The sequence below is a fragment of the Erpetoichthys calabaricus genome, chromosome 4, assembly GCF_900747795.2.
Source record: "Erpetoichthys calabaricus chromosome 4, fErpCal1.3, whole genome shotgun sequence".
Classification (NCBI taxonomy): Eukaryota; Metazoa; Chordata; class Cladistia; order Polypteriformes; family Polypteridae; genus Erpetoichthys; species Erpetoichthys calabaricus.
In genome coordinates this window covers 55,115,837-55,140,579 of record NC_041397.2, presented here as the reverse complement: position 1 = coordinate 55,140,579, position 24,743 = coordinate 55,115,837, and the positions used below count along the sequence as shown (strand labels likewise).

The 24,743-nt window shown below is 35.3% G+C and overlaps 1 protein-coding gene across 10 annotated transcripts in view; it reads right to left on the bottom strand.

The window, feature by feature from the left end:
• The window catches only part of phldb2b (pleckstrin homology-like domain, family B, member 2b), a 313,692-nt gene that overhangs the window by 65,803 nt on the left and 223,146 nt on the right, over positions 1-24,743 (bottom strand). For 6 of the 10 annotated variants that reach the window (XM_051926504.1, XM_051926502.1, XM_051926503.1 and 3 more), the window contains 3 exons: positions 20,621-20,806; positions 11,169-11,309; positions 6,181-6,283 (listed from right to left, as the gene is read on the bottom strand). In XM_051926504.1, coding sequence (XP_051782464.1) covers positions 6,181-6,283; positions 11,169-11,309; positions 20,621-20,806 — 430 coding nt within the window. The remainder of the gene's footprint in view (positions 1-6,180; positions 6,284-11,168; positions 11,310-20,620; positions 20,807-24,743) is intronic. The other 4 variants (XM_028799479.2, XM_051926507.1, XM_051926506.1 and 1 more) reach the window with 1 other exon arrangement.

The window sequence follows — 24,743 nt, the reverse complement described above, 5'->3', positions numbered from 1 at the left end:
GTAGCTTCCCAACTCACCAATTACTTGACCTCTAACAACTTGATGGAACCCTTTCAGTCTGGTTTCAGGGCGCGGCACAGCTGTGAAACTGCTCAGCTACGGGTAACCAATGATTTGCTTATGGCGGCAGACTCTGGACAAACCAACATAATAATTCTATTAGACCTCAGTGCAGCATTTGACACGGTCACACATGACATTCTACTGTCCAGAATGGAGAATATGCTGGGTATCTCTGGCACTGCCCTGAAGTGGTTCAAGTCCTATCTGACTGAAAGGCAAGAGTTTGTTAGTCATGGCAACAGCAGATCCAGCTCAGCGCCAGTTCCTCAGGGCTCTGTCCTCTACCCTCTTCTCTTCTGTATTTACATGCTTCCCCTTGGCCATATTATACGTAGCTATGGACTGGGTTATCATTTTTATGCAGATGATACTCAACTCTACTTCAATGTTAAAAGTGGAACTTCATCAGAGCTTTCTCAGCTCACAACCTGCCTTAGTGAAATTAAAACCTGGATGGAGCAGAACTCTTTAAAATTAAATTGCAACAAAACTGAACTCCTGCAACTTGGGACTAAAATGCAACTTAATAAAATGAGCTCCTTCCCAGTCCATCTTGACGGTGATCTCATCAGATCTGCCTCTACTGTAAAGAATCTTGGTGTCATTTTTGATTCCTCCCTCTCTTATTCCGCCCACATAAATCACATTAAGAAACTTTCTTACTTTCACCTCCGTAACATATCCCGTGTTCGCACCTTCCTGTCCTTCTCTAATGCTGAGAAACTTGTCCATGCTTTTATCACATCCCACATCGATTATTGTAATTCCCTACTGGCAGGTGCCCCTTCTAATCTTATATCACAGCTCCAGCTTATTCAAAACTCAGATGTAAGAGTCCTTACTCGAACCAGCAGCAGTGAACATATCACACCTATCCTGCTCCGTCTTCACTGGCTCCCTGTGTCTTACAGAATCGAATATAAAATCTTACTAATAACCTACAAAGCCTTAAATAACCTCACGCCAAACTACATCAGTGACCTTCTCCATCACTATGTGCCTGCCCGCCCACTAAGGTCCTCTGATTATGGCAATCTTGTTGTGCCCCACACTAATCTACACTCCATGGGTGACAGGGCCTTCAGCTGTATAGTGCCCAGACTCTGGAATGACCTACCGAAATTAATCAGGTCAGCTGACTCCATGAATTCTTTTAAAAAACAACTCAAAACTCATCTGTTCAGGAAGGCTTTTAGCTCTACTTGACTTTATGACCCTTCTCTCAGTTTATTTCTCTGTCATGATGCTCATGTAACCTGCATGTGTGTGAGCGAGACCATCAATTATGTTGTCCGTTAGGCTTTTTCTCTGAATTCACTGTTGTAATCTTTCTTTATTTATCTGGTTTGTACAACGCTAAATACTGTATACCCTGCCGTTCTTTTTATATTCTGTAAGTGCCTTGAGCATGGGAAAGGTGCTATATAAATAAAATCTATTTTTATTATTAAAGATTAAAAAATGATGCATACCTTGCACTCAGAGAAACAAGTTTTCTAGTAGGTGAGGAGGAGAGACATCTGTGTGCCGTGTGTGTGAAAATACTGGGAGCTGATAGCATAAAGTCCAACTAATTGAGAAGGCAAATTAAGACACTGCATCCCCATCATGTGGAGAACCGACTTGATGCTTTTAATACAAAATTTGCACAACACTATACAAAACTCCTACCAAAATTTCTATGAACACCAAAGCTCAAATGGCTTCATATCAAGTCTCATACCATGTGGCATGATGGAAAAATGCACACAATAAATAGTGGATGAGCTAATGCTTCCACCTACAATCAATATGGTATATACTATGACTGAGAAAGCAATAGCCACAAAGCTAAATTCCATTCCTTCACCTAATGCTAACTTTTCAAGATGTATAAGTGACCAATAAAATGATGTGCAGAGCAAGCACTTTAACATAAGAAAAGTTTAAATGCTGCGCTCTGTATGTGGACAGGGCTACAGACAATAGTAAACACTACATGCTAATTATTTTAATTTGTTTTGTCGATACAAAGACATTATATTAAGATTTGCTCTTTTGTAAATACTTACAAAACAGAACAACAGCTAATGAATGTTTCAGAGTAACAGATTCCTGCCTGGCCAAAGCTAGAACTGAATGAGAAGACTGTTTGTGAGTCTGCACTGATGGGCACATACTATGGCAGGGAAATGGGGTGGGCTACTCATCCAAAAAGTTGTAGTGAATACTTACAGGATGTGATACATTATACACAGAGAAGCCCTATCATCAAAGCAGCTGAGCTCCAAACTAGACTGAATTTCCCCAAACCAATGACTCTTAGAGATTAATGAATGTTAATGTATAATGTTATTATAGGTAACGAAAACTAAAATCAAAACTGAAACTATTATTAAAAAAACATTTTTGTAAAACTGAAATAAAATAATTAACAAAGACGAAATGAAAAACTAAAACTAAATGCAACTATTAAAGTAGCTGGAAAGACTAACAGAAATAAAATAATTATAAACTAAAATATTTTAAGTTTTCATTTTTGAATTAATATTCTTGCCATTAGTCTTTAACCCTTGTAACTTTTAACTCTAAAACAGAAAGTAATCCACCACGAACCACTCGCATCCAGTGAACGGCGGCTGGTGACGAAGGGCGGATATTGACACAGCATTTGTGGTGACAGAGTAAGCTGAATACGGGCCCGTAAAGTATGCTTTGTACTTGTTGTATATCAAAGTTTAATTCAAACGTCTGAAATCAGAATGTGCTGGTCAACAAAACATTTACCATATGGACAGAAAAATCACGACTGAGTAACGTTTCAGTTTATTTGTCATGTGCATGTGTTTTGTTGACAATAATTCACCTGCCACTTCGCATAGGAGAAATCACTGGAGAAATCACTGATCGAGAGACTGAGTAGGTCATCATACAAGATCAGAATATTGTTACTGACCAATCACTTTTGCTTTAAAAAAGTCATTTAACAACGAAGCGATACAAACCTTGTAAAATTCCTGAGTTGGCAATGTCTCTACTGAACTACAGGTAGGTAGGCAAAGAGTCTGCCAACTGGTGAAAACATACTAATTTTAGTTTAAATTCACAGCTCAAAATACCTGATATTGTGAAAATAATCCAGTAGCAGAATTATGTTTTAAAATAATTGTCCCCCTTTTTTCAATTTTTCTCATCTTTCTCAAAATAGATAGTTGAAATATCATATTCTTTTTGTTCGTAACATCACCAATATCATACATATTATGCACCAGGGACTTTTCCTGCCTTGCATCCAAACCTGCTAGGGTAGGCTCCAGGTTTCCTGCCATCCTGCTCTGGATAAACAGGTTTATATATATATATATATATATATATATATATATATATTGTTCCTAATCTCAGATGCTGTCTCTGTTGTTTTGTGCCTGTCCATACACCTATTACCTACTCTTGCTCTGCTCATTAAGGGTTTACTGTTCTTATGTATGGGCTATTCAAGTCTCACTGCCCCTAACCTTTGACACTAAATGCTTGTTTTTCTTTGTTTCCCTCAATACAGTTAGATGGGGTCTACAAACTGATTCAAGCCTAAGAGCCCTGTTCTTCCTAAACCCCCATGATTTTCATAATCACACCTGTCAGATCGTAGTATAATCTATTTTCTGATTTTTTATATCTTTTCAGGCCTGCAGGTGGCAAAATTGTATCTATAAATTGTATGTGCCTGAGATGGAATCAGAGATCAATATGGCTGGTAGAAAATAAAAAGCCCAGTATGGGAGATTTTTGAATGCAATATTGAAGGTATTCATTATAAGCACATTGTCTTGGAGCGAGATATGTTGTGTGGTATAGACATTTAGAGTACAATTCACCTAAATTCAATTACAAATTGGCCCATCCCAGGCAATAAAAAGAAAAGATAAAAAATGCCAACAATCAGTGCACATTTGATCATCACAAATAGCATAGAATTATATTTTAAAATATAATAAAAATGTATAAAATTGTTCATATTCAGTATCTGGTTCTGATTATGCTTGTCTTTATCAGACAAAAACAAAACCAGATAGTAAACCATGTAGTGTAGTAAGCTTCCACTAACATATCCAAATCCATACATTCTACAGTTGTCTGATTGTGACACAAAACTAAACTCCATAGTAGCTTTTAACCATACCATCTCTCTCTCTCTCTCTTTTAAATATATATATATATATATATATATATATATATATATATATATATATATATATATATATATAAAATCCAATGTCTGTCTGTCTGTCTGCCTTTCACGAGAGAACTACTTAACGGATTTGATTGTTTTTTTATTTTTTCTATAATTTGCTTGAACATTCCAGTTGATTACGCAACTTCTCTCATTGCACTAAGTATAGTTAACTTGCGGCAGTGATTTTTTTGCGCGAACATGAGACCGAGTCTGTGGGTCGAGGAGAGGGGGAAGTGAGACCATTCTCACTCACACACCAGCCTCCGTTCGAATTGGTCTACCTCTTGCCACTTGGAGTGTACCTTGCCTCTGCTTAGCTAGCAATAGCTGTTTGTTCAGGAGACATTATCATCTACAGATTGTTAAGGAGTAATGTTTGACGTTTTTGAGCTACGTGTGTTTTAGATGGTAGCTGCTAATTGCAAGAGATATTACGGCCATGTGCTCTTCTTCCCACACTGGGGACATTCTCCCGTCAGAGCTGAACACGATCAGATACAATGGCAATGCTTGACACTGGAGCGTACCTACCTTCCGCTTTGCCAGAGATACCTTGCTGACTTTTAACATTTTTGGCAAAGAGATCACAGCTACATTTTCGTCCCTGATAGCAAAACCAAAAATATTGTATATGAAGATGCCCCTCAGATACGAAAGCTACCAATATCAATTCATCTCAATACAAATTATATTTTTTAAATTTTTTTTCACTTATTTTTAAAGTTTGTTCTATTTCACTAGTATGCGGGCGGAGCCGTGGGGAGCAGCTAGTAATCACTAAAACTGAAACTAAGATATAAAAAATAAAATAAAAATATTTTTGTGAAATAAAAACTAAATTAACACTTTCTATATAATATGCTTTTGGAAGATGTCATTAACCAAAATACCTTTCAACATCAGAATACATAACAAATGTTGATATTTTTTTATTATCCTTTATATTGTATGCCTCTGCTATCTGCTAACAAAAACAAACTATTCAAAATGCAAAATAAACAAATAGATACATGCTTAAAATTAAAATGTCATTAAACATTAAGCTTTATGAACATCTAAGCCTTTAAGTCAAGAATGCAGTAACATCTATAATTCCTATAGTCAAAAGCCTTTACTGCACTGTTAACATTATTTCTTTTTCAACAGTAATAGAAGGTACATTTTCCTCATAACAAATTTGTAGACATAGGAATACCTGATCACCACTGGAATGTTTTCAATGAAGTGTCACTGTGTTGTTTGCATATTAAATTACTTAAATCACCTCTTAGACTTATCTAAGGCATGCAGTCAAATTGTTGTTGAAAGCTGCATTGAGCAGCATTCTGGATTTTACTCAAACAAAATATTTTAGTTATAGTTTGCCTAAGTGTCATTTATAACTTTTTCTGAAATATTTAATGCAAAATGGTGCTAGGCAGTAATAGGTGCCATACTCTTTATGGGACAATGACTAACCTAGCAATTTATATTTTTAACTATTATACTGGAACATCTTCATATTTTCTAAATCAAATTTGACATCAACATATTGTGTTATTAATTTAAGGGTCAAGCTTCTATGGGACAACAGAACAAGAGAGGTTGCTATAGGCATAAGGCGTGAGAAGAAAACTAGAGTACTTTAAGGAAAACCCGGCAGGCACACTAGAACAACATACAAACTTTGTACAGCCAGTTACTGGACCGGAATGTAAACAGAGTTTTCCTAAAGCTGTAAGGCAGCTGCACTAAAGCTGCATTGTGCCACCTCATTGTCTATATTCTTACAGCTAACATATAGAAAAACATTGAGTAATCAATTTTGTAGATGTATGCCAATTTAATAGCACATTGCTCAATACTAACAGTGAAATACCATACAGTAAGACGTTATACCTTAAAAAAATACTAAAATTGCTCACCTTTGTGTATTCTTCTTGAGTCAATGTCCTTCGGTGATACTGTAAGATTTCGAGGAAGTACACTGCCACAGCTAGCACTCTGAACCAGTGGCATATGAGATTTCTCAAATGAGAAAAAAAATATGCAGAACATTACTTCAGTATTGCTTCAAAGTCATAACTCTTTAAATATCACTTTAACTATGACACAAAATTAGCAGCAAACCAGCTTAATTCACTTCAGGGGTTGCAAGCAAATTTAAACATGTTTTATTACTTTTAATTTGAAACCCATATGATCAAAAATAGACCATTAGATCTTTCTTCAAGAAAATATTAATATCCACGCATACCATTTTTAGATTAACAAACACATGCTTTTCAAAAAGTAAAAAGGTAAATAAAAATATAATTGAGTTTCATACCTAAACTGCAAATGATATTTATTAGGCATACTGGTTACTTTTCTCCAGTGGGACAGATAGCAGTAACGTTGTGTAAATGATAAGCAAAATGTCAACAAAACTACAAGAATTTAAATGTAAGACAAAACTATGAACTTTGACTGGGGTTATGGGCACTAGAAAGAAAAATGATCAACAGCTAGTGGAAATTGTAAGCAAAAATACAAAACATCTTGATCATTTTCTCAGTGTATTGATTGAAAATAAAAAGAAAAATTGACTAACAAATCTGGATTATTTAACAGCAAAGGTGGAAGCTGTTCTTTCAGAATTTTACAGTGAATCATTAAGCCACTGAAGCCGTAACGATATATGTTTCAGCAACGGTCCCTCTGAAAATCATTGAGATCTCCTCTTTAAATCTTAGCAGCCTGTGAACGTGCCATATGATGAACTGCTGTCTCACCGACAGCAGTCTTGTGTCTGTTGTTACTACAGTATGATTTAGAATTCTAGTATTTAAACTGTGATAATCAGAGCGATGAATTGATGAACTTGTCAATTCAATTTGATTCTTGATTTGTACCTAACAATTTGTAATTCAAATGATTGCTTTGTGCATGCTTCACATATGAAATGTGATTTGATGTACTTAACTATGAAAATTTTGCTACAGTCATGAATAACATGATTTGATGCAGTTACATTAGTAAAACCAACGTTATTTTTCCCCCTTTTTTTTGATGTGTGATACAGTAAATGGGTTGATGACTCAATTTTTTTGCGAAAAAGCACAAAAGCGATTCTGTTTTTATATGGAAACTAGCTGAAATACCCAGTGGTGCCTGGGAGGAAAATATTTTTTTTTCTTAATTGTTAAAAAAAAAACAACTTTAAAAAAAAAAAAAAAATTAACAAATAATGAAGACTCACTAGTGTTGTTGTATTGTTTACTGAAGTGCCTTGTTATATACAATGTTTTTAGTTTTTTACCCAATATATAAAGGTTCTTAGGGCTTCGTATCCTTGAACATGCCACATGTGAGAAACAGGCTGTGTCCAAATTGATTCCAGCAATTTTTAATGATTGTGCAAACGTTCTGAGTGTCTATATAAATAAATATTATAAGATAAATATCATAGCTATATTTGGTTTATACTTTACCTTTGATTCTGGTAAGTTAATTAAAATAGTTTTTTGATTATGAACATATTAAAAAAAATTCCTATTTCTTTTTTACAAAAAAACTGTAACACCAACACGTTAGCTATGATGTTGCAAAACAAATGACATTTAGTTCATTAAGGAATAAAGAAAAATCACAGAGAGCCACTGAATATGGTAGATAAAAATAAAATTGCTTACTTTTCTTATATAGCCTATTTTAATCAAAATATAAATCACAGAATACTTGAAATTAATGTAAAAACAATGGGAAAAGTGAAGCCTTTTTTAACAGATTAATTTTTGTTTTGTGGTGTAGTAATAAGTTTTTACATGCAAAAGTTTTGACAACATAAAAAAGTCATTAGGTTGATTTAATTATTAGGTTGATTTAATTCTATTACCACCACAACATTGATACAATAAGAATAATGCAAGATGATAATACAGTTAACAAAAACAAACATTAAATGACAAACAAATAATACTACGGATTTTTCATGATAACACTGTTGGTTCCTTTTATGGAGCACATCACAAACGTTCTGAGCATCAACTGGATGATAACATACATACATACAGGGCCGCAAGATTGTTACAGTCTGCTTTATATATAACATCTCTCTCTCTATTTTATATTATATATATATATATATATATATATATATATATATATATATATATATATATATATATATATATATATATATATATATATATTATATACTGTATATATATAGTACTGTGCAAAAGTTTTAGGCAGGTGTGAAAAAATGCTGTAAACAAAGAATGCTTTCAAAAATGGAAGTGTTAATCATTTATTTTCATCAATCAACAAAATGCAGTGAATGAACAAAAGAGAAATCTAAATCAAATCAATATTTGGTGTGACCACCCTTTTGCCTTCAAAACAGCATCAATTCTTCTAGGTGCACTTGCACACAGTTTTTGAAGGAACTCGGCTGGTAGGTTGTTCCAAACATCTTGGAGAACTAACCACAGATCTTCTGTGGATGTAGGCTTCCTCACATCCTTCTGTCTCTTCATGTAATCCCAGACACACTCGATGATGTTGAGATCAGGGCTCTGTGGGGGCCATACCATCACTTCCAGGACTTCTTGCTCTTCTTTACGCTGAAGATAGTTCTTAATGACTTTGGCTGTATGTTTGGGGTTGTTGTCCTGCTGCAGAATAAGTTTGGGGCCAATCATACGCCTCCCTGATGGTATTGCATGATGGATAAGTATCTGCCTGTATTTCTCAGCATTGAGAACACCATTAATCCTGACCAAATTTCCAACTCCATTTGCAGAAATGCAGCCCCAAACGTTCAAGGAACCTCCACCATGCTTCACTGTTGCCAGCAGACACTCATTATTGTACCGCTCTCCAGCCCTTTGATGAACAAACTGCCTTCTGCTACAGCCAAATATTTCAAATTTTGACTCATCAGTCCAGAGCACCTGCTGCCATTTTTCTGCACCCCAGATCCTATGTTTTCGTGCATACTTGAGTCGCTTGGCCTTGTTTCCACATCGGAGGTATGGCTTTTTGGCTGCAACTCTTCCATGAAGAGTTGAGAGACCACTTCTGGCCAGACTTCTCCGGACAGTAGATGGGTGTACCTGGGTCCCACTGGTTTCTGCCAGTTCTGAGCTGACGGCATTGCTGGACATCTTCCGATTTCGAAGGGTAATAAGCTTGATGCGTCTTTCATCTGCTGCACTAATTTTCCTTGGCCGACCACTGCGTCTACGGTCCTCAACATTGCCCGTTTCTTTGTGCTTCTTCAAAAGAGCTTGAACAGCACATCTTGAAACCCCAGTCTGCTTTGAAATCTTTGTCTGGGAGAGACCTTGCTGATGCAGTATAATTACCTTGTGTCTTGTTGCTGTGCTCAATCTTGCCATGACATGAAACTGTCTTCCACAACCTCACCTTGGTAGCAGAGTTTGGCTGTTCCTCACCCAGTTTTAAGCCTCCTACACAGCTGTTTCTGTTTCAGTTAATGACTGTGTTTCAACCTACGTGTGACATTGATGATCATTAGCACCTGTTTGGTATAATTGGTTGATCATACACCTGACTAGAATACTACAAAATCCCTGACTTTGTGCAAGTGTACCTATAAGAATTGATGCTGGTTTGAAGGCAAAAGGTAGTAACACCAAATATTGATTTGATTTAGATTTTTCTTTTGTTCGTTCACTTTGCATTTTGTAAATTGACAACAATAAACAATCATTATTTATATTTCTGAAAGCATTCTTTGTTTACAGCATTTTTTCACACCTGCCTAAAACTTTTGCACAGTACTGTATAAATATATATATATATATATATATATATATATAGGCGGCTCTAGTCACAACGACAGAATGAGTCCCAAAAAATAGTTGGAATGTCAACCCGGCCAACTCTATTTAATTTCAAAAACAACAGGCATACGATGGTGCTCAAACATAAAGAATGCTGGCAGTTGCCTCCAGTTTGCCTTCTGTTGGTCGTTCCGAATGTCAATTGGATGATAACAAGCATATAAGACTGAAAGTTCACCCCCCACCTTACCTAGGAGGGGGTGGGTTAGGGTTGGTGTCACCCTACAGTATTTTTAGTCAACCAATGAGAAACATACTGTATGTACAAAGTTTCATGAAAATCGCTCCAGCCATTCGAAAGTGATGCTGGAACATATATACAGGCATACACACACACACACACACATATTATATATATATATATATATATATATATATATATATATATATATATATATAGTCAGTTTTCATGTGTGAATTCTGCAATTTCCTCCACGATTCGGCAAAAGCAGAATCTATAGGGCCCTATACAAGAATTCTGCACAATCAGAAGAGAAGTGCTGTTTGATTCATCCTGCTAACTACAAAATGGTAGCTTACGGTAAATATGATTTTAATTTCCTGCAGGGAACTGTGTGTCTTCTTTCCGATCCAAGTGTAATGTAGATTAAAAAAGATCATGAACCAAACTGCGTAATCCTTCATGCTGCATGCCGAAAGGATGACTAAACAAACTGTCAGTCATTTACACATCGCTTTCAATAGGTCATTTGGTGGGAAAATCATTCAACATACCTCACGAATTAGGAGATCTGTCAACTATTTTTTTTAGGTTCCTGAAAATTGATTCTCAACACGCAAATTCAAAATATTGAACTGATGTGAAAGTATCGATAAAAATCACTATATCAATTTAACAATTTTTTTGCTTCCTGAAATATAAAATATAAAACATATTATATAATTAATAATTAACATCTAAAGAAACACATTTACTCAAATTCATAATTAGAACCATATTCAGAGATTCACTTAGAGAACACCAAGAACTCTAAACAAATACTAATATAAATTAAACAGGTCCAAATGTAAAACAAAACATGAATATTTAAAGTACCTACTTTGGGTGTAATGCTGCGTCCCAGCGTTGAGCTGTTGAAGTGGGGTGAAATAGTTGGGGCACTTTTCTTTCTTGGTAATGTGTCACTCATGAAATTGCCTTCTTTGGAGGATTTTTTTCTTTCTTCTATTGATCTGAAATGCTTAAAAAATAAAAAGGTACTTTATTAAAGAAGATAAAAAGTCATAATTGCACAATGCCACAAAAAACAGATCAAATCTGGATACCACCCAAAATCTGAGAACCTCAGGAAAACCATTTTAATATAAGTAAGGTGTGTATACTTATGAGACTTCCTAAGTGATCTATGTAGTTTTATTCACTGTTATTTATCCATGCCATTGTTTAGCATGACTGCCTTGCAAATCCAGTGCTCTGATTCACAATTAGAGAATAAGTCCCCAGTTCTGTCTGAAATACAGCTTCTGAACATAAAGAATGTCTCTCAACAAAACTCTTTAATTATTCTATAATTACAAATATAATAAAACACATTAGACTCTTGCAAAATTTGTTTTGCAAAAAAATGTTCATTCTCATTTAATATATTTTTTTTATTGTCATTAACATTATAGACTTGCAAAACTGTAAATTCAGTGTTCTTTAAAACAAAACAAAAATCCATTGCGTTGTACATTTTCCTGACTAATGCCGAAATTCATCTTCCTAATATCAGCTGTTCTAGTGTTTTCCCCATAGATGCCATGTTCTACAGCAGGATTTTTCACACATGGCTCTCCTGATTATTTACTAAAGTCAAAGACTGGATATGAATTATGACACTAAAGGAAGCAAGGTGCTCTACAGTGACTTAGCCACATTCATTACAGAAGTAGCACAACAGGATGAATAGTACCACTTATATTATGGAAGGTATTTAATGTCAAAGTATATGTTAAATCATGAGTCACTTTTGAGGATATTGCAACACATGATGGTGTGAGCCTCTAGAAACCTTTTTTTGCTCATAGCTTAGTGCCTTTGACAAGTTTATTAGTTATGGTGCCTGACCAATTGATAACAAAGAGGCCATCTGTTGGGCGATTTCCACATGTAGGCAACCATTTTTTTTATCTGATATAAACTATTAGTTAATTATAGACAAGACAAGTTAATGCCATTGTGCTGAATGTTAGGTGGGCATGTTAGTATTAGCTAAAGTTCCCCTGCAATAAATATTTATAAGCACTTGAGCATTCAGCATTTACCTTACGAAAACTAATCAACATGCATTATTTAATTGTGCCAGGATGCAACAACAATACTAATCAAGGGTAATGACACAAGTTTTATATTTTACATTGTAGAGTGTTATGTGGCCATGCACTGCAATTGCAGGTCTGAGTAAAGAGTAGGCATTGCTACTCATTGAGCTAGACAGAGTAGTACAGCTGTTCAGGAAAAAGTCACAGACAAAAAATACAACCCACACAGAATATTTTATTGTGTTCTTGTTCATCTTGCTAAAATCGTAAGTTGTAATCAATCAGATCTGAACAAAATTTGCAGAGTAATTTGCCAAGAATGCTAAATTTTTTTGCAACATTCTCCCACTGTCACTTCAGTGGTGTTCCTCTTCTCTATAATAATAATTTTTTTTTTCTCAACCAGTCCAAAAGAAATTTGCTATTTATTTTACTTTTTCTATCATTTAAACTTGCAATAATGTTTGGTAACACTTTAGTTTAGGTACTGCAAAAATATTTCTATTACTCATTTACTCTTATGTAACAAGACCTTAACAAAGGCTTCTTTTGATCTTCATAACACTTTGAAAACATCTGCAGATATGTTATTCTTCTCTGTGCATTGTGGCATATTGATATGATGGTAAAATTACTTCATAATATGAAGAATTAACAGGTCTTATACTAAAGATGTAATATCAATGGAAATGTGACTTGGTTAAACCACCTCAGACCATTCCTAAGTGAAGTTGTTTTAGTAGGACACATTTCAGAGATGAATAAACACTTTACTGGTGCTTTGCAAGTGTTATGAAGACCCAAATCAGTGTTTGTTAAGGTCTTACTATATAATAGTGAGTAATAGAAGCATTTTTGCAATGCCTAAACTAAAGTGTTACCTAAATTGTTTTTATAATCAATTTCCCCATTGTTTTTTCACCACACTTTATTTCTCAAAGTTTCTCTTTCAATGCTTGCTCAGTCACTAACCACCTGATTGGTCTATTACTTTTCTTGTAGTGATTGATGATACTGATAAGATAGTGACTCGTGGAGCTAAATTCGCTGCCAAATTCCACATGCATCTTCATTCATTAGTGTTTACATAATGTTTTCTAATCGTAGGGGTTTTGGTAGTGTGATGTTGGTTTTGTCAATTATGATGGAAATCTTGTATATAGTAACCTATAGTGGATTCAGGCACAGAAATGATACTTATTACATTAATCCACTGCACTTACAGAGTACACATTCTGAACCTCATCTGCTTGAATCAAAAAACCAGGAAGGGCAGTTGAAAGGTGAAGGCAAGGGGTGAGCTTCCCATAGTAAATGCAGTAATGTTCACAGTATTCCTGTGGAAACAATGCAGCATTCCACGTTCTTAAAAATGTGCTTCATTACCCCATAGTAATGTGAATGACAGCCACAAAATATGACTGGTTATATTAGTATTCTACAAATCACCTGTGTTACAACTACTTAGGGAGCAATATTCTTTGCTTTCCACTTCAAAAATCTATTTTAGCATATGAAGCTAACTATAGCGTCAATTCCATGACACTGTATACAAAATAAAAGTCAGACATTTTTTTCATTACTAATTGTCAACCAAATAAGAACTATTTATTCTCCCATCCAACTTTGCAAGCACACATAATACAGCATCATCAAGTTTGTAGCTGACAGAACTATTCAGAAGCACAGCTGAATCAGAGTACAGACTGGAAGAAGAGCAGCTATTGAATCTGTGCAAGATCAACACTACTTGTCTCAATATGGAAAAAACAAAAAAGAGAAGACCCATGTTGTTGACTCCCCACTGCACAGCAAGGGTTCTGCAATGGATTTAGTTAGGAGTGCTAAATCCCTTGCTGTACACCTGGACAACCTCACCTTAACCTTCAACACCACCACCTTAGTGAAGAAGGCACAACAAGGTCTTCAATTCATGCAGCAACTGAGGAACTACCAGCTATATCACTGTTTGAAATGTAAATCACAATATCTCAGATTACATAATAGTGCACATAGGCGAAACATAATATATTAAGAATTATCAATAATAATATTCAGTTTATATTCCAGAAACACTGCATTCACAGGGCTTACAAAATTGTAAAACTCTAACATCCCACTTATGGATTCTGCCCACCTGTCAACTGGTAGAATGTAACAGAGCATCCAAGCCAATTCTACCAAACTGTGAAACAGCTTCTATCCACAGAATGTAAGGCATTCCTGACACCAAATTCTTTACTTTGCAGTATTATATCTCCTTTGTGTTGATATATGACACTGTATTTTCTATGTCTCATTGCACTTTGTATAGTTTGTACAAAGGTTATTATAGTTTTGCCTTTTTATATTAGTTTTTATTTCTATATTTTTTCTGACCTTACTTGGAAATTCAGTTTAGTTTTAGCATTCCTTCATCGTGTATTTTTAGTTTTAGTTAAGTTTTTATTTCACAAAGATATTTCTATTTTATTTTTATATCTATTAGTTTCAGTTTTAATTTTAGTAATTATGGCATGGAGCTCCTACGGAGTTTAGTTTTGTGTCACAATCAGACAGAACTGTACACTTAACAGCTTTGGATACAAGTTTAATGTTAGTGGAAGCTTACTACACTACATGGTTTACTATCTGGTTTTGTTTTTGTCTGATAAAAACAAGAATAATCAAAACTAGATACTGAATATGAACAATTTTACACAATTGTATAATTTTTAAAATATTTTCTCATGACAATCATGGGGGCTTAAGAAGAACAGGGCTCTTAGACTTGAATAAGTGTGTAGACCTCACCTAGCTGTATTGAGGGAAACACAGAACAACAAGCATGTAGTGTCAAGGTTAGGGGCAGTGAGACTTGAATAGCCCAACATAAAGGACAGTAAACCCATAATGAGCAGAGCAGAGCAAGAGCAAGTAATAGGAGTACGGACAGGAATAAAACAACAGAGACAGCATCTGAGATTAAGAACAATATACTGTATACATTATCTAAATCTGTTTATACAGAGTAGGATTACAGGAAACCTGGAGCCTACCCAAGCAGGTTTGGATGTAAGGCAGGAAAAATACCTGGTATGCAATATGTACGATAAGGATGATGTTAAGAACCAAAAGAATATGATATTTCAACTATCTATTTTGAGGGAGAGAGAGAGAAAAACATTGAAAAAAGGGAGACAAATATTTTAAAATATAATTCTGCTAATGGATTACTTTCACAATATCAAGAATTTTGAGTTGTGAATATGAACTAAAAAAGAGAAATTAATAAATTTAGAATAAATACAAAAACCCATTAGTATGTTTAGTTTTTCATCACTTGGCAGACTCTCTTCGCCTACCTACCTTTGTTTGTATCACTTCATTGTTAAACGATGTTTTTAAAGCAAAAGTGATTGGTCAGTAACAATATGCTGATCTTGTATGATGACAGTCAGTCTCTCGATCAGTGCCATTTTATTTTCAAAAACTGGGAGTGGCCTCCCCTCGACTTTCTTGTATATTCGGATATGGGGATGGATATTTGAGAAGTAAACCGCAAGACAATGATTATATTTTTATATTATGTACATTAAGGAACCATCAACAACAAATAAAATGAAATTAATAATATATAGAACAATTATTATAAAAGTAAAGTTGAATAAATCGGACTCTGCAGCTGAATGAAAAAAATAAATAAATCGAGTATGTGTTCAGATAAAGTACCACTTCTCGGTGATGGATTTGGCTCAAAAATGAATACAGATCTACAGTGGTGTAACAACCACATGCCGAATTTCATCCATCTATCCAGTTGCGTTTTTGAGTTATCCTGTTTACACACACACAGACATGCGCGCGCACACACACACACACACACAATTCTAAAAAATTGTATTTTTGGACTGTGGGAGGTCTATAACGTCAAGATTAATCAAAATATTGAGGTCGAATTTTTTCATGATTACTATACTTTCTCTATACTATATTTTATATATATATTTTTTATTTATATATATTTTATATATAGTATATGAGAAAGTAAAAACGATTTCTCCGTTGCGAAGTGACAGGTGAATTGCTGTCAACAAAAAGCAGTCATCTGAGAAATAAACTGAAACGTTACTCACTTGTGATTTTTCTGTCCATATAGTAAACTTTTTGTTGACCAGCACATTCTGTTTTCAGCTGTTTGAATTACATCTTGATACACAACAAGCACAAAGAAAGGTGGGACGTAATTCGCTTTCTATTTCACACGCTTTACGCACCCGCATTCAGCTTGCTCTGTCACCACAAATGCTGTGTGAACACCCGCCCTCCATCACCAACCGCCGTTCACTGGATGAATATGAGCGGGCGGCTCATGGTGGATGAATTTCTGTTTTAGAGTTAAAACTTACAAGGGTTAAAGCCTAAAGGCAAGAATATTCATTCGAAAACTAAAAATATTTTAGAAATTATTATTTTATTTCAGTTAGTCTTTCCAGCTACTTTAATAGTTTCGTTTAGTTTTAGTGTTTCATTTCGGTTTTGTTAATTATTTTATTTCAGTTTACAAAAAAATTTTTTTAATAATAGTTTCAGTTTTGATTTTAGTATTCGTTAACTACAATAACCTTGGTTTGTACTTAATCCATTAATAATAAGCACTGTATTGTTTTGCACAAACAGTAACTCTCATGTGCATGTATGTATAAATAACTTCTAGTCTGTATACTGCACTGTGATTCTAGTGGGAATGTTACGTTACACCTCTGCATACTCGTGTATTGATGTTATGACAATAATTAGAGATTGTAATGGGTTGAATAATAATTAATGATAGTCATGGGACAGCTTAAGGATCTATTCTGATTCAGATGTAAGGTGAAACATCAAGTAAAATAAAGAGGCCTTCCATGCAATGTCAGCTTTAGAATTTTTAGATATGGATAAAAAATGCAGATGGTTCAAGACGACATCATCTGTTAAAATGACATAAACAAATACCTAAGTGTGGTAGAGATTTTTCAAGGAGAGCAGCTTATAGATGGAAATAACACCTAGACAACCTCCTGGACAAGCCTTTTGCAACGGACAATGTACCAGAAGCATTTGGAGAGACTGGAATTGTTTTTGCAGCTAAGATTATTGTGCTGAATGAGAAGAGATCTGTACTTCAAAGTCTGCAGTAGTCGATGATATTTAACAAGAAATGCTGATGCCCTGGGAACCAGACACTGTGACAGCTCCTTAGTTAATGCCTCTCTATAATGTTATGTGGAAGACATGAACAACATATTTGCATTGCTGGACTAAAATTATGCTTTCAACTTTTCAAAAATGGGGAAAACAGGTAACATTTCAGTTATTGAGGAATCACATTCTCAACCTCTGCAGAAAAGTCTGTGATGGTGTGATGGGGAGGAGACCAAGGAGAACACAGGAATCTAGAGAAGCAATAAAGATTCTCTCCAGGTTGGGGAACTGTTTGTTTGTACAAGGATAATTAAAATATTGCATGGATTTGCTGATTTTTGTCTGTTTTGTAATCCCACTGAATGCTTATGTTCATGCACTTCACAGTATAATATGGCATGTGCTAAAAGCACAATGTTTCAGAGCTTTAGCCACATACTATTCAATCTCCTGAGATTGACACTTGCCTATATTATTTAGGAGCCCCAAGGCTGCATCTCTCAGATATGCAAATGTTACTTTTCTGTCTCATCAGATGGTTATCATCAGTGTACACTTGAGTCTTACAGCCAAGCATGAGGTGCTATTGATGCAAATTAATATCTATAAATGTGAGGGTCTGGTTCTCTCCCAGTATTAGGTGGCTTGCAGTCTATAGTTGAATGGGAGAAGCTGCTACAAGTGTAATATGTCTTTTTTCTGACCACATTTCTACTGTTTCTCATTTATACAGGTTCATGCTATACAACATCCACAAGATCAGACCTTTTCTGGCAGGGTATGCAGCACAACCTCTCATTCCAGGATTTGGTCTTGTAGCTTCTAGAATACAGTAATTCACCTGTGGCAGGAGAACCCACATGTGCTATCAAACCACCACAGATGATCCAGAATACAGCAACCTGTCTTGTATTTAACCAGCGGAGATGGGCACATGTCACTCATCTCTTCAGGTCACTACACTGGCTCCCTGTTGCAGTAGTCTATGGGTCAACACGAGAGTATATGGGAGACACTGGTGAAGTACTATACTCCTTCTCGCCCACTCAGGTCTGTCTGCCAGGGAACAGTGTCTGGTGATGCCACCACTATATGGCATCAAGTTGCAAACCAGACACTTTTCCTGTGTGGTTCCAAGCTGGTGGAATGGGCTGCCCACCTCCATCCGTACTGCTGACTCCCTCAATGTATTTAAGAAATAACTGAAGACCCATCTATTCTGTGAATATCTGTCTAATTGAAAAGAGAAAAAAAATTACATATATATCTATAGATAGATAGATAGATAGATAGATAGATAGATAGATAGATAGATAGATAGATAGATAGATAGATAGATAGATAGATAGATAGATAGATAGATAGATAGATAGATAGATAGATAGATATTATATTCTCGGTTATTTGTTTAAGTTTAATTGCATTACTGATTGTAATCTATGATTGTAAATGAGTTATTACATCTATTCACTTGTGGCAATCAACTTGCTGAACAAACAGGCCCTAGCCTAATGTTACTGAATTGTTTACCTCTTTTAAAAGTCACTATTGATCAAAGTGTCTGCTAAGCAAATAAATGTAAATGTAAATGTAATAGTTTAAGTATCCTTGGGGTCATATTGACTAGTGAAGGTACAGAATGGCAAATGCCTTGATGTAGTTAATCAGAACAGAAGTGGTGTATAAGTGGTGAAGTGAGAACTAAGTGCTTTGAGTAAAACTAGTCTTGATTTACCTTCAGTAAACGTCTCCATTTTCCCAACGGACTATAACATGTGCAAGGGGATTGTGAGCACAATGGATCATATTCTCATACAGATGTACCAGTCTAAATCAGTAGCAGAAATATACATTAACCTCACCTTCCTACCCTTCTTGTATGTGCTGTACACTTAATTTCTGGATTTCATATTATTAGAATCACCTGCATATTTAAACAGAGCTAAACTCCCATTGTAGTAGATTCAATACTCTGGACTCAGAGAAGCCAATCTTAGCCTCTATATAGGGTGTAATTAATAGAGCATAGTTTGTAGCAAGTTAGATATACGTAGCACCTTTTAGTCTTGCCACATATTTAGTGGACAAATCAATTTAATAAAATTAAATATGGAGTTTACCAATGGAAAATCGTGAGTAATAATGTAATTATGCATTATAAGAAATTATAAGATTTTGGCATGTTCAATTACCATCTTCTATCTGCAAAGAAAAGACTGACAGCATGATATCCATCCATCCATTATTCAACCCGCTATATCCTAACTACAGGGTCACGGGGGTTTGCTGGAGCCAATCCCAGCCAACACAGGGTGCAAGGCAGGAAACAAACCCCGGGCAGGGCGCCAGCCCACCACAGAGCATAATATCTATTTGATAAATATATTGTCAATTACAACAGCTGCAATGTCCTAAAGGCAAAGCAAGATCAAACTCTCACACATCAGTAGGCATCAAACAAATTACCTGGTTTAACTTAATAACTTTTTAGTTACAGAAAGCCATAAGCATGGTACCACTATTTAAAACTTGCTGCAACTGAAAACATACAATATCATGCTAAGAGAGAGAGAACCACTACACAGGAAAGCCAGATCCCAGGCAAAGTAGTGAAATCTGTCACTGGCTGACTGATATTTTTCAGTTAAACAGTAGTATTCCAGCGTCCCATGCCATATTCATGCCCCCCTGTAACATATTAGAGATGACAAGAGAGAGAGAGCCTGGAGTGTCTTGCTGGTGACAACTGTAAACCTTATCAACTTGGAATAGTTCATAATATATTCTGAATAGTCTAATCATAAAAGTAAATTAAAGTTCACAAACAAATGCCTTAAAATAAATAGTATGAAATATTTCATTTAGCATTATCACACTAAAAAAAGTTAAGTGCAAGTAATGTGCTTTATTTAGTTCAGAGGAACAAAAAAATCCACTAGACTGATGTAATCATGAGCTAAGACTTGCAATCAGCCATAACCATTGTATTGTAAATCAGGCCTAAGAAAATGAAATCCTGCCGTGCACAACAATATTATAGCTAGTTAAATGGAAGAGTCACTAAAAACACACCCTACATTACCTGTCGATGGCGGCGGTGTTTTTTGGCTGGAAGTGGAGGAGGAGAAGGAGTATCGGGTAAAGGAGAAGGGTCAACATAAGTAACCATGACTTCAGGCCAGTGAACAGAAGGAGGTTTAGGAACAGGACGAAGAGAGGAAAGACGAGGAGAGGCACAACCAGAGCACACAGAAGAGGGTGGCAAGGACTTTGAAAAGGAATGAAAAGAAAAACAGAAGAAATACAATTGGTGAATGATGCAATGCTTATCACCGCTGCTGGTGGTAAAAAATTACATTCACAACAGCGCTTATTTTGCTTTCTAAAAAATAATTTTTGTTTTGCTATGGAATAACTTTTTTGTGCCTTATTTATAACTTTGCTGTATGTAAAATCAAAACCCACAGGTTTCAACCACATATGATAAATTTAATCAGAAATTAGAAAGCACTTGCATTTTTTTATTGAATCATTTACATTTGAACCCTATCCCAAAGGGCTCTGCATATTACAGTTGGATGGCAGGATCTACTCAGTGTGTGCTTAAATTACCCAGAAAAGGTACCAAATGCCAAACAGGCTATATTAGATAGATGGCCACATTATGATAAACTCCTGGTCTAACTGCATGCCATTTGAAGATGTTACTGATGTCATTTCTATCTATGAGGCCTATAAAGTGAAAGCTGATGACAATAGTTATGAAAGTACTGGTTTCACAAGAAAAATACAAATCCAGCAATGTCTAGAGTAATGGAGCACTGCTTGCGAGAGTCATCATTCCTTGGTCTGAGGCATTTGAGATACTGTACACACAGGGTGCTATAACTCGGAGAAATGTGAAAAGAGTTGGTTTAAACTGTACCAACTCTTAGTAATCCATTATGTTTTTTGTCCTTGGTCTCAAAGACATCTAATAACAGGAACTAAAGCCTTCATCATAATTTGCAACAAAAAAGCTCAGCAATTAGATATCCATCAACCTGACAAAAATATATTTATGTCTGTTAAATGCAATATCTAAACGTTTTGTCATTCAGTTGTTTGTGTACAAGCATATACAGTAATATGAAAAAGTTTGGGAACCCCTCTCAGCCTGCATAATAATTTACTCTACTTTCAAAAAAAAGATAACATTGGAATATCTTTCATTTCCTAGGAATATCTGAGTACTGGGGTGTTTTCCAAACAAATATTTTTAGTTAAGCAGTATTTAATTGTATGAAATGAAATCAAATGTGAAAAACCGGCTGTGCAAAAATTTGGGTCCCCTTCTAATTTTGCTGATTTGAATGCATGTAACTGCTCAATACTGATTACTTGCAACACCAAATTGGTTGGATTAGATTGTTAAGCCTTGAACTTCATAGACAGGTGTGTCCAATCATGAGAAAAGGTATTTAAGGTGGTCAATGGCAAGCTGTGCTTCCCTTTGACTCTCCTCTGAAGAGTTACGGCATGGGATCTTCAAAGCAACTCTCAAAAGATCTGAAAACAAAGGAAGGCTACAAAAAGCTATCTCAGAGGTTTAAACTGTCAGTTTCAACTGTAAGGAATGTAATCAGGAAATGGAAGGCTACAGGCACAGTTGCTGTTAAACCCAGGTCTGGCAGGCCAAGAAAAATACAGGGTGATCCAGATCTAATTATGCAATTATTGCACTGCATTAAAAGTTGCACAGTTAGATCTGGACCACCCTATACAGGAGTTGTATATGCACAGGATTGTGAGAATGGTTACAGACAACCTACAGATCACTTCCAAAGACCTGCAAGAACATCTTGCTGCAGATGGTGTATCTGTACATCGTTCTACAATTCAGCGCAATTTGCACAAAGAACATCTGTATGGCAGGGTGATAAGAAAGAAACCCTTTGTGCACTCACGCCACAAACAGAGCCGTTTGTTGGATGCAAATGCTCATTTAGACAAGCCAGATTCATTTTGGAACAAAGTGCTTTGGACTGATGAGACAAAAATTGAGTTATTTGGTCATAACAAAAAGCACTTTGCATGGTGGAAGAAGAACACCACATTCCAAGAAAAAAACCTGCTATCTACTGTCAAATTTGGTGGAGGTTCCATCTTGCTGTGGGGCTGTGCAGCTAGTTCAGGGTCTGGGGCCCTTGCTAAAGTCAAGGGTCAGATGAATTCAACAAATTCTTCAGGATAATGTTCAAGCATCTGTCACAAAGTTGAAGTTATGCAGGGGTTGGATATTCCAACAAGTCAATGACCCAAAACACAGTTCGAAATCTACAAAGGCATTTATGCAGAGGGAGAAGTACAATGTTCTCGAATGGCCGTCACAGTCCCCTGACTTGAATATCATTGAAATCTATGGGATGATTTGAAGCAGGTTGTCCATGCTTGGCAGCCATCAAATTTAACTTAACTGGAGAGATTTTGTATGGAAGATTGGTCAAAAATACCTCCATCCAGAATCCAGACACTCATCAAAGGCTATAGGAGGCGTCTAGAGGCTGTTATAGTTGCAAAAGGAGGCTCAACTAAGTATTGATGCAATATCACTGTTGGGGTGCCCAAAATTATGTACCTGTCTAATTTTGTTGTGATGCATATTGCATAATTTCTGTTAATCCAATAAACTTAATGTCACTGCTGAAATACAACTGTTTCCATAAGGCATGTCATATATTAAAAGGAAGTTGCTACTTCGAAAGCTCAGCCAATGATAAACAAAAATCCAAAGAATTAAGAGGGGTTCTCAAACTTTTTCATATGACTGTAGAAGTCACCACCATTCCAACTTCTGTTGTTATTACCTTACCACAAATCGTTTAAATCACATTAACCAGTATGACATATTCCTTTGAAAATTATGTTTAATACTGTTTTCTACTTAGGCCAGGTATTGCAATACATTTGCAACATTGACCATGTTGAGAATTTGCAACAATATTTTGGCAAAATCAAGAATCCTATTTTCAAATTTTTAATTAAAAATAATCAATATATAGATAGCACTTTCAAGGTACTATTACAAAATATGGAAACTGGATTTGGCCATCATACAGTCAATGCTTTACTGTTTCTTTTTTAATAGCTTTCAATATAAAAATTATACAAATTAGGAGTCTTGTTTAATAATTATATCAGGAAGAAATCTTACTGCACGGGATATAGTTAACATCACTATTGAAGTGGTCAATTTAAGTTCAAGTTTCTTGTGTTAGTGGGAAAACAGAATTATTAATGGTTTGTAGAGCTGTTGGATATTCAGTGTTTCTTAGATCTTTTAAAATCTTAATTCATTTATTGACTTGCATCTAAACTTTATATATGAAAAATGCTGACTGATTTGTTGTTGGTATTCTCAAATTAACAGCGGGAGTGAATGATAACTCTGATAACTGTCACAATTTAATTATAGTGTAACAACTCATTTTGAACCAAAGCTTTTGGTAATAAAGTGCTTCCACATATACAAGAATAAACTGTCTTCTAATTATATACAGTATTAATACTCAGGTGAATTAAACAAAGATGCACCAAAATTAGTTTATACTGCTGCTTACCTAAAATTCACCAATGAGTAAACTGAAGTTCCAAAAAAAAAAAAAAAAACATTTGCTTTCAGGTCAATAAGACAATCTGAAGATAACTTGTTTGTGAGAAATGGCACCTTCCCTCCTGACAGCTGATGTGCACCAGGTTTAACTGAAAAATGTTCAATTTAGATCCTATTCAGTGTATCCAAAGTTACTCTTTTTGAAAGGTTAATTGTGACATTTACTTTTATATTTAAGATTAGCACTAATATCTTGATGCTAAAAAATAATCCAATTAATTCTCTTTTTTAAATATTTAAAAGTGTAAAATTATTTATCATCAGAAGAAATATTATATATATCTGCTCCTCATACAAATCAATATGCCCCCAAGTTTGATGGAAATTTGCAGTGATTTTCTTATTTGACAAAATAAAACATGATAAAGCCAGGTCATTAGAGAGACGGACTATCCCAGCAGTATGAGGCGCAAGGCAGCAGCAAACACTGATAGGGCGTCAATACATTTATCCTAAAAAGCCAATTTAGAGGCGGCAGCCTAGCTAACCTGCAGATCTTTGGGATGTGGGAAAAATGTCACACTGACATAGGGAAAACACACAAGCCTCAAAA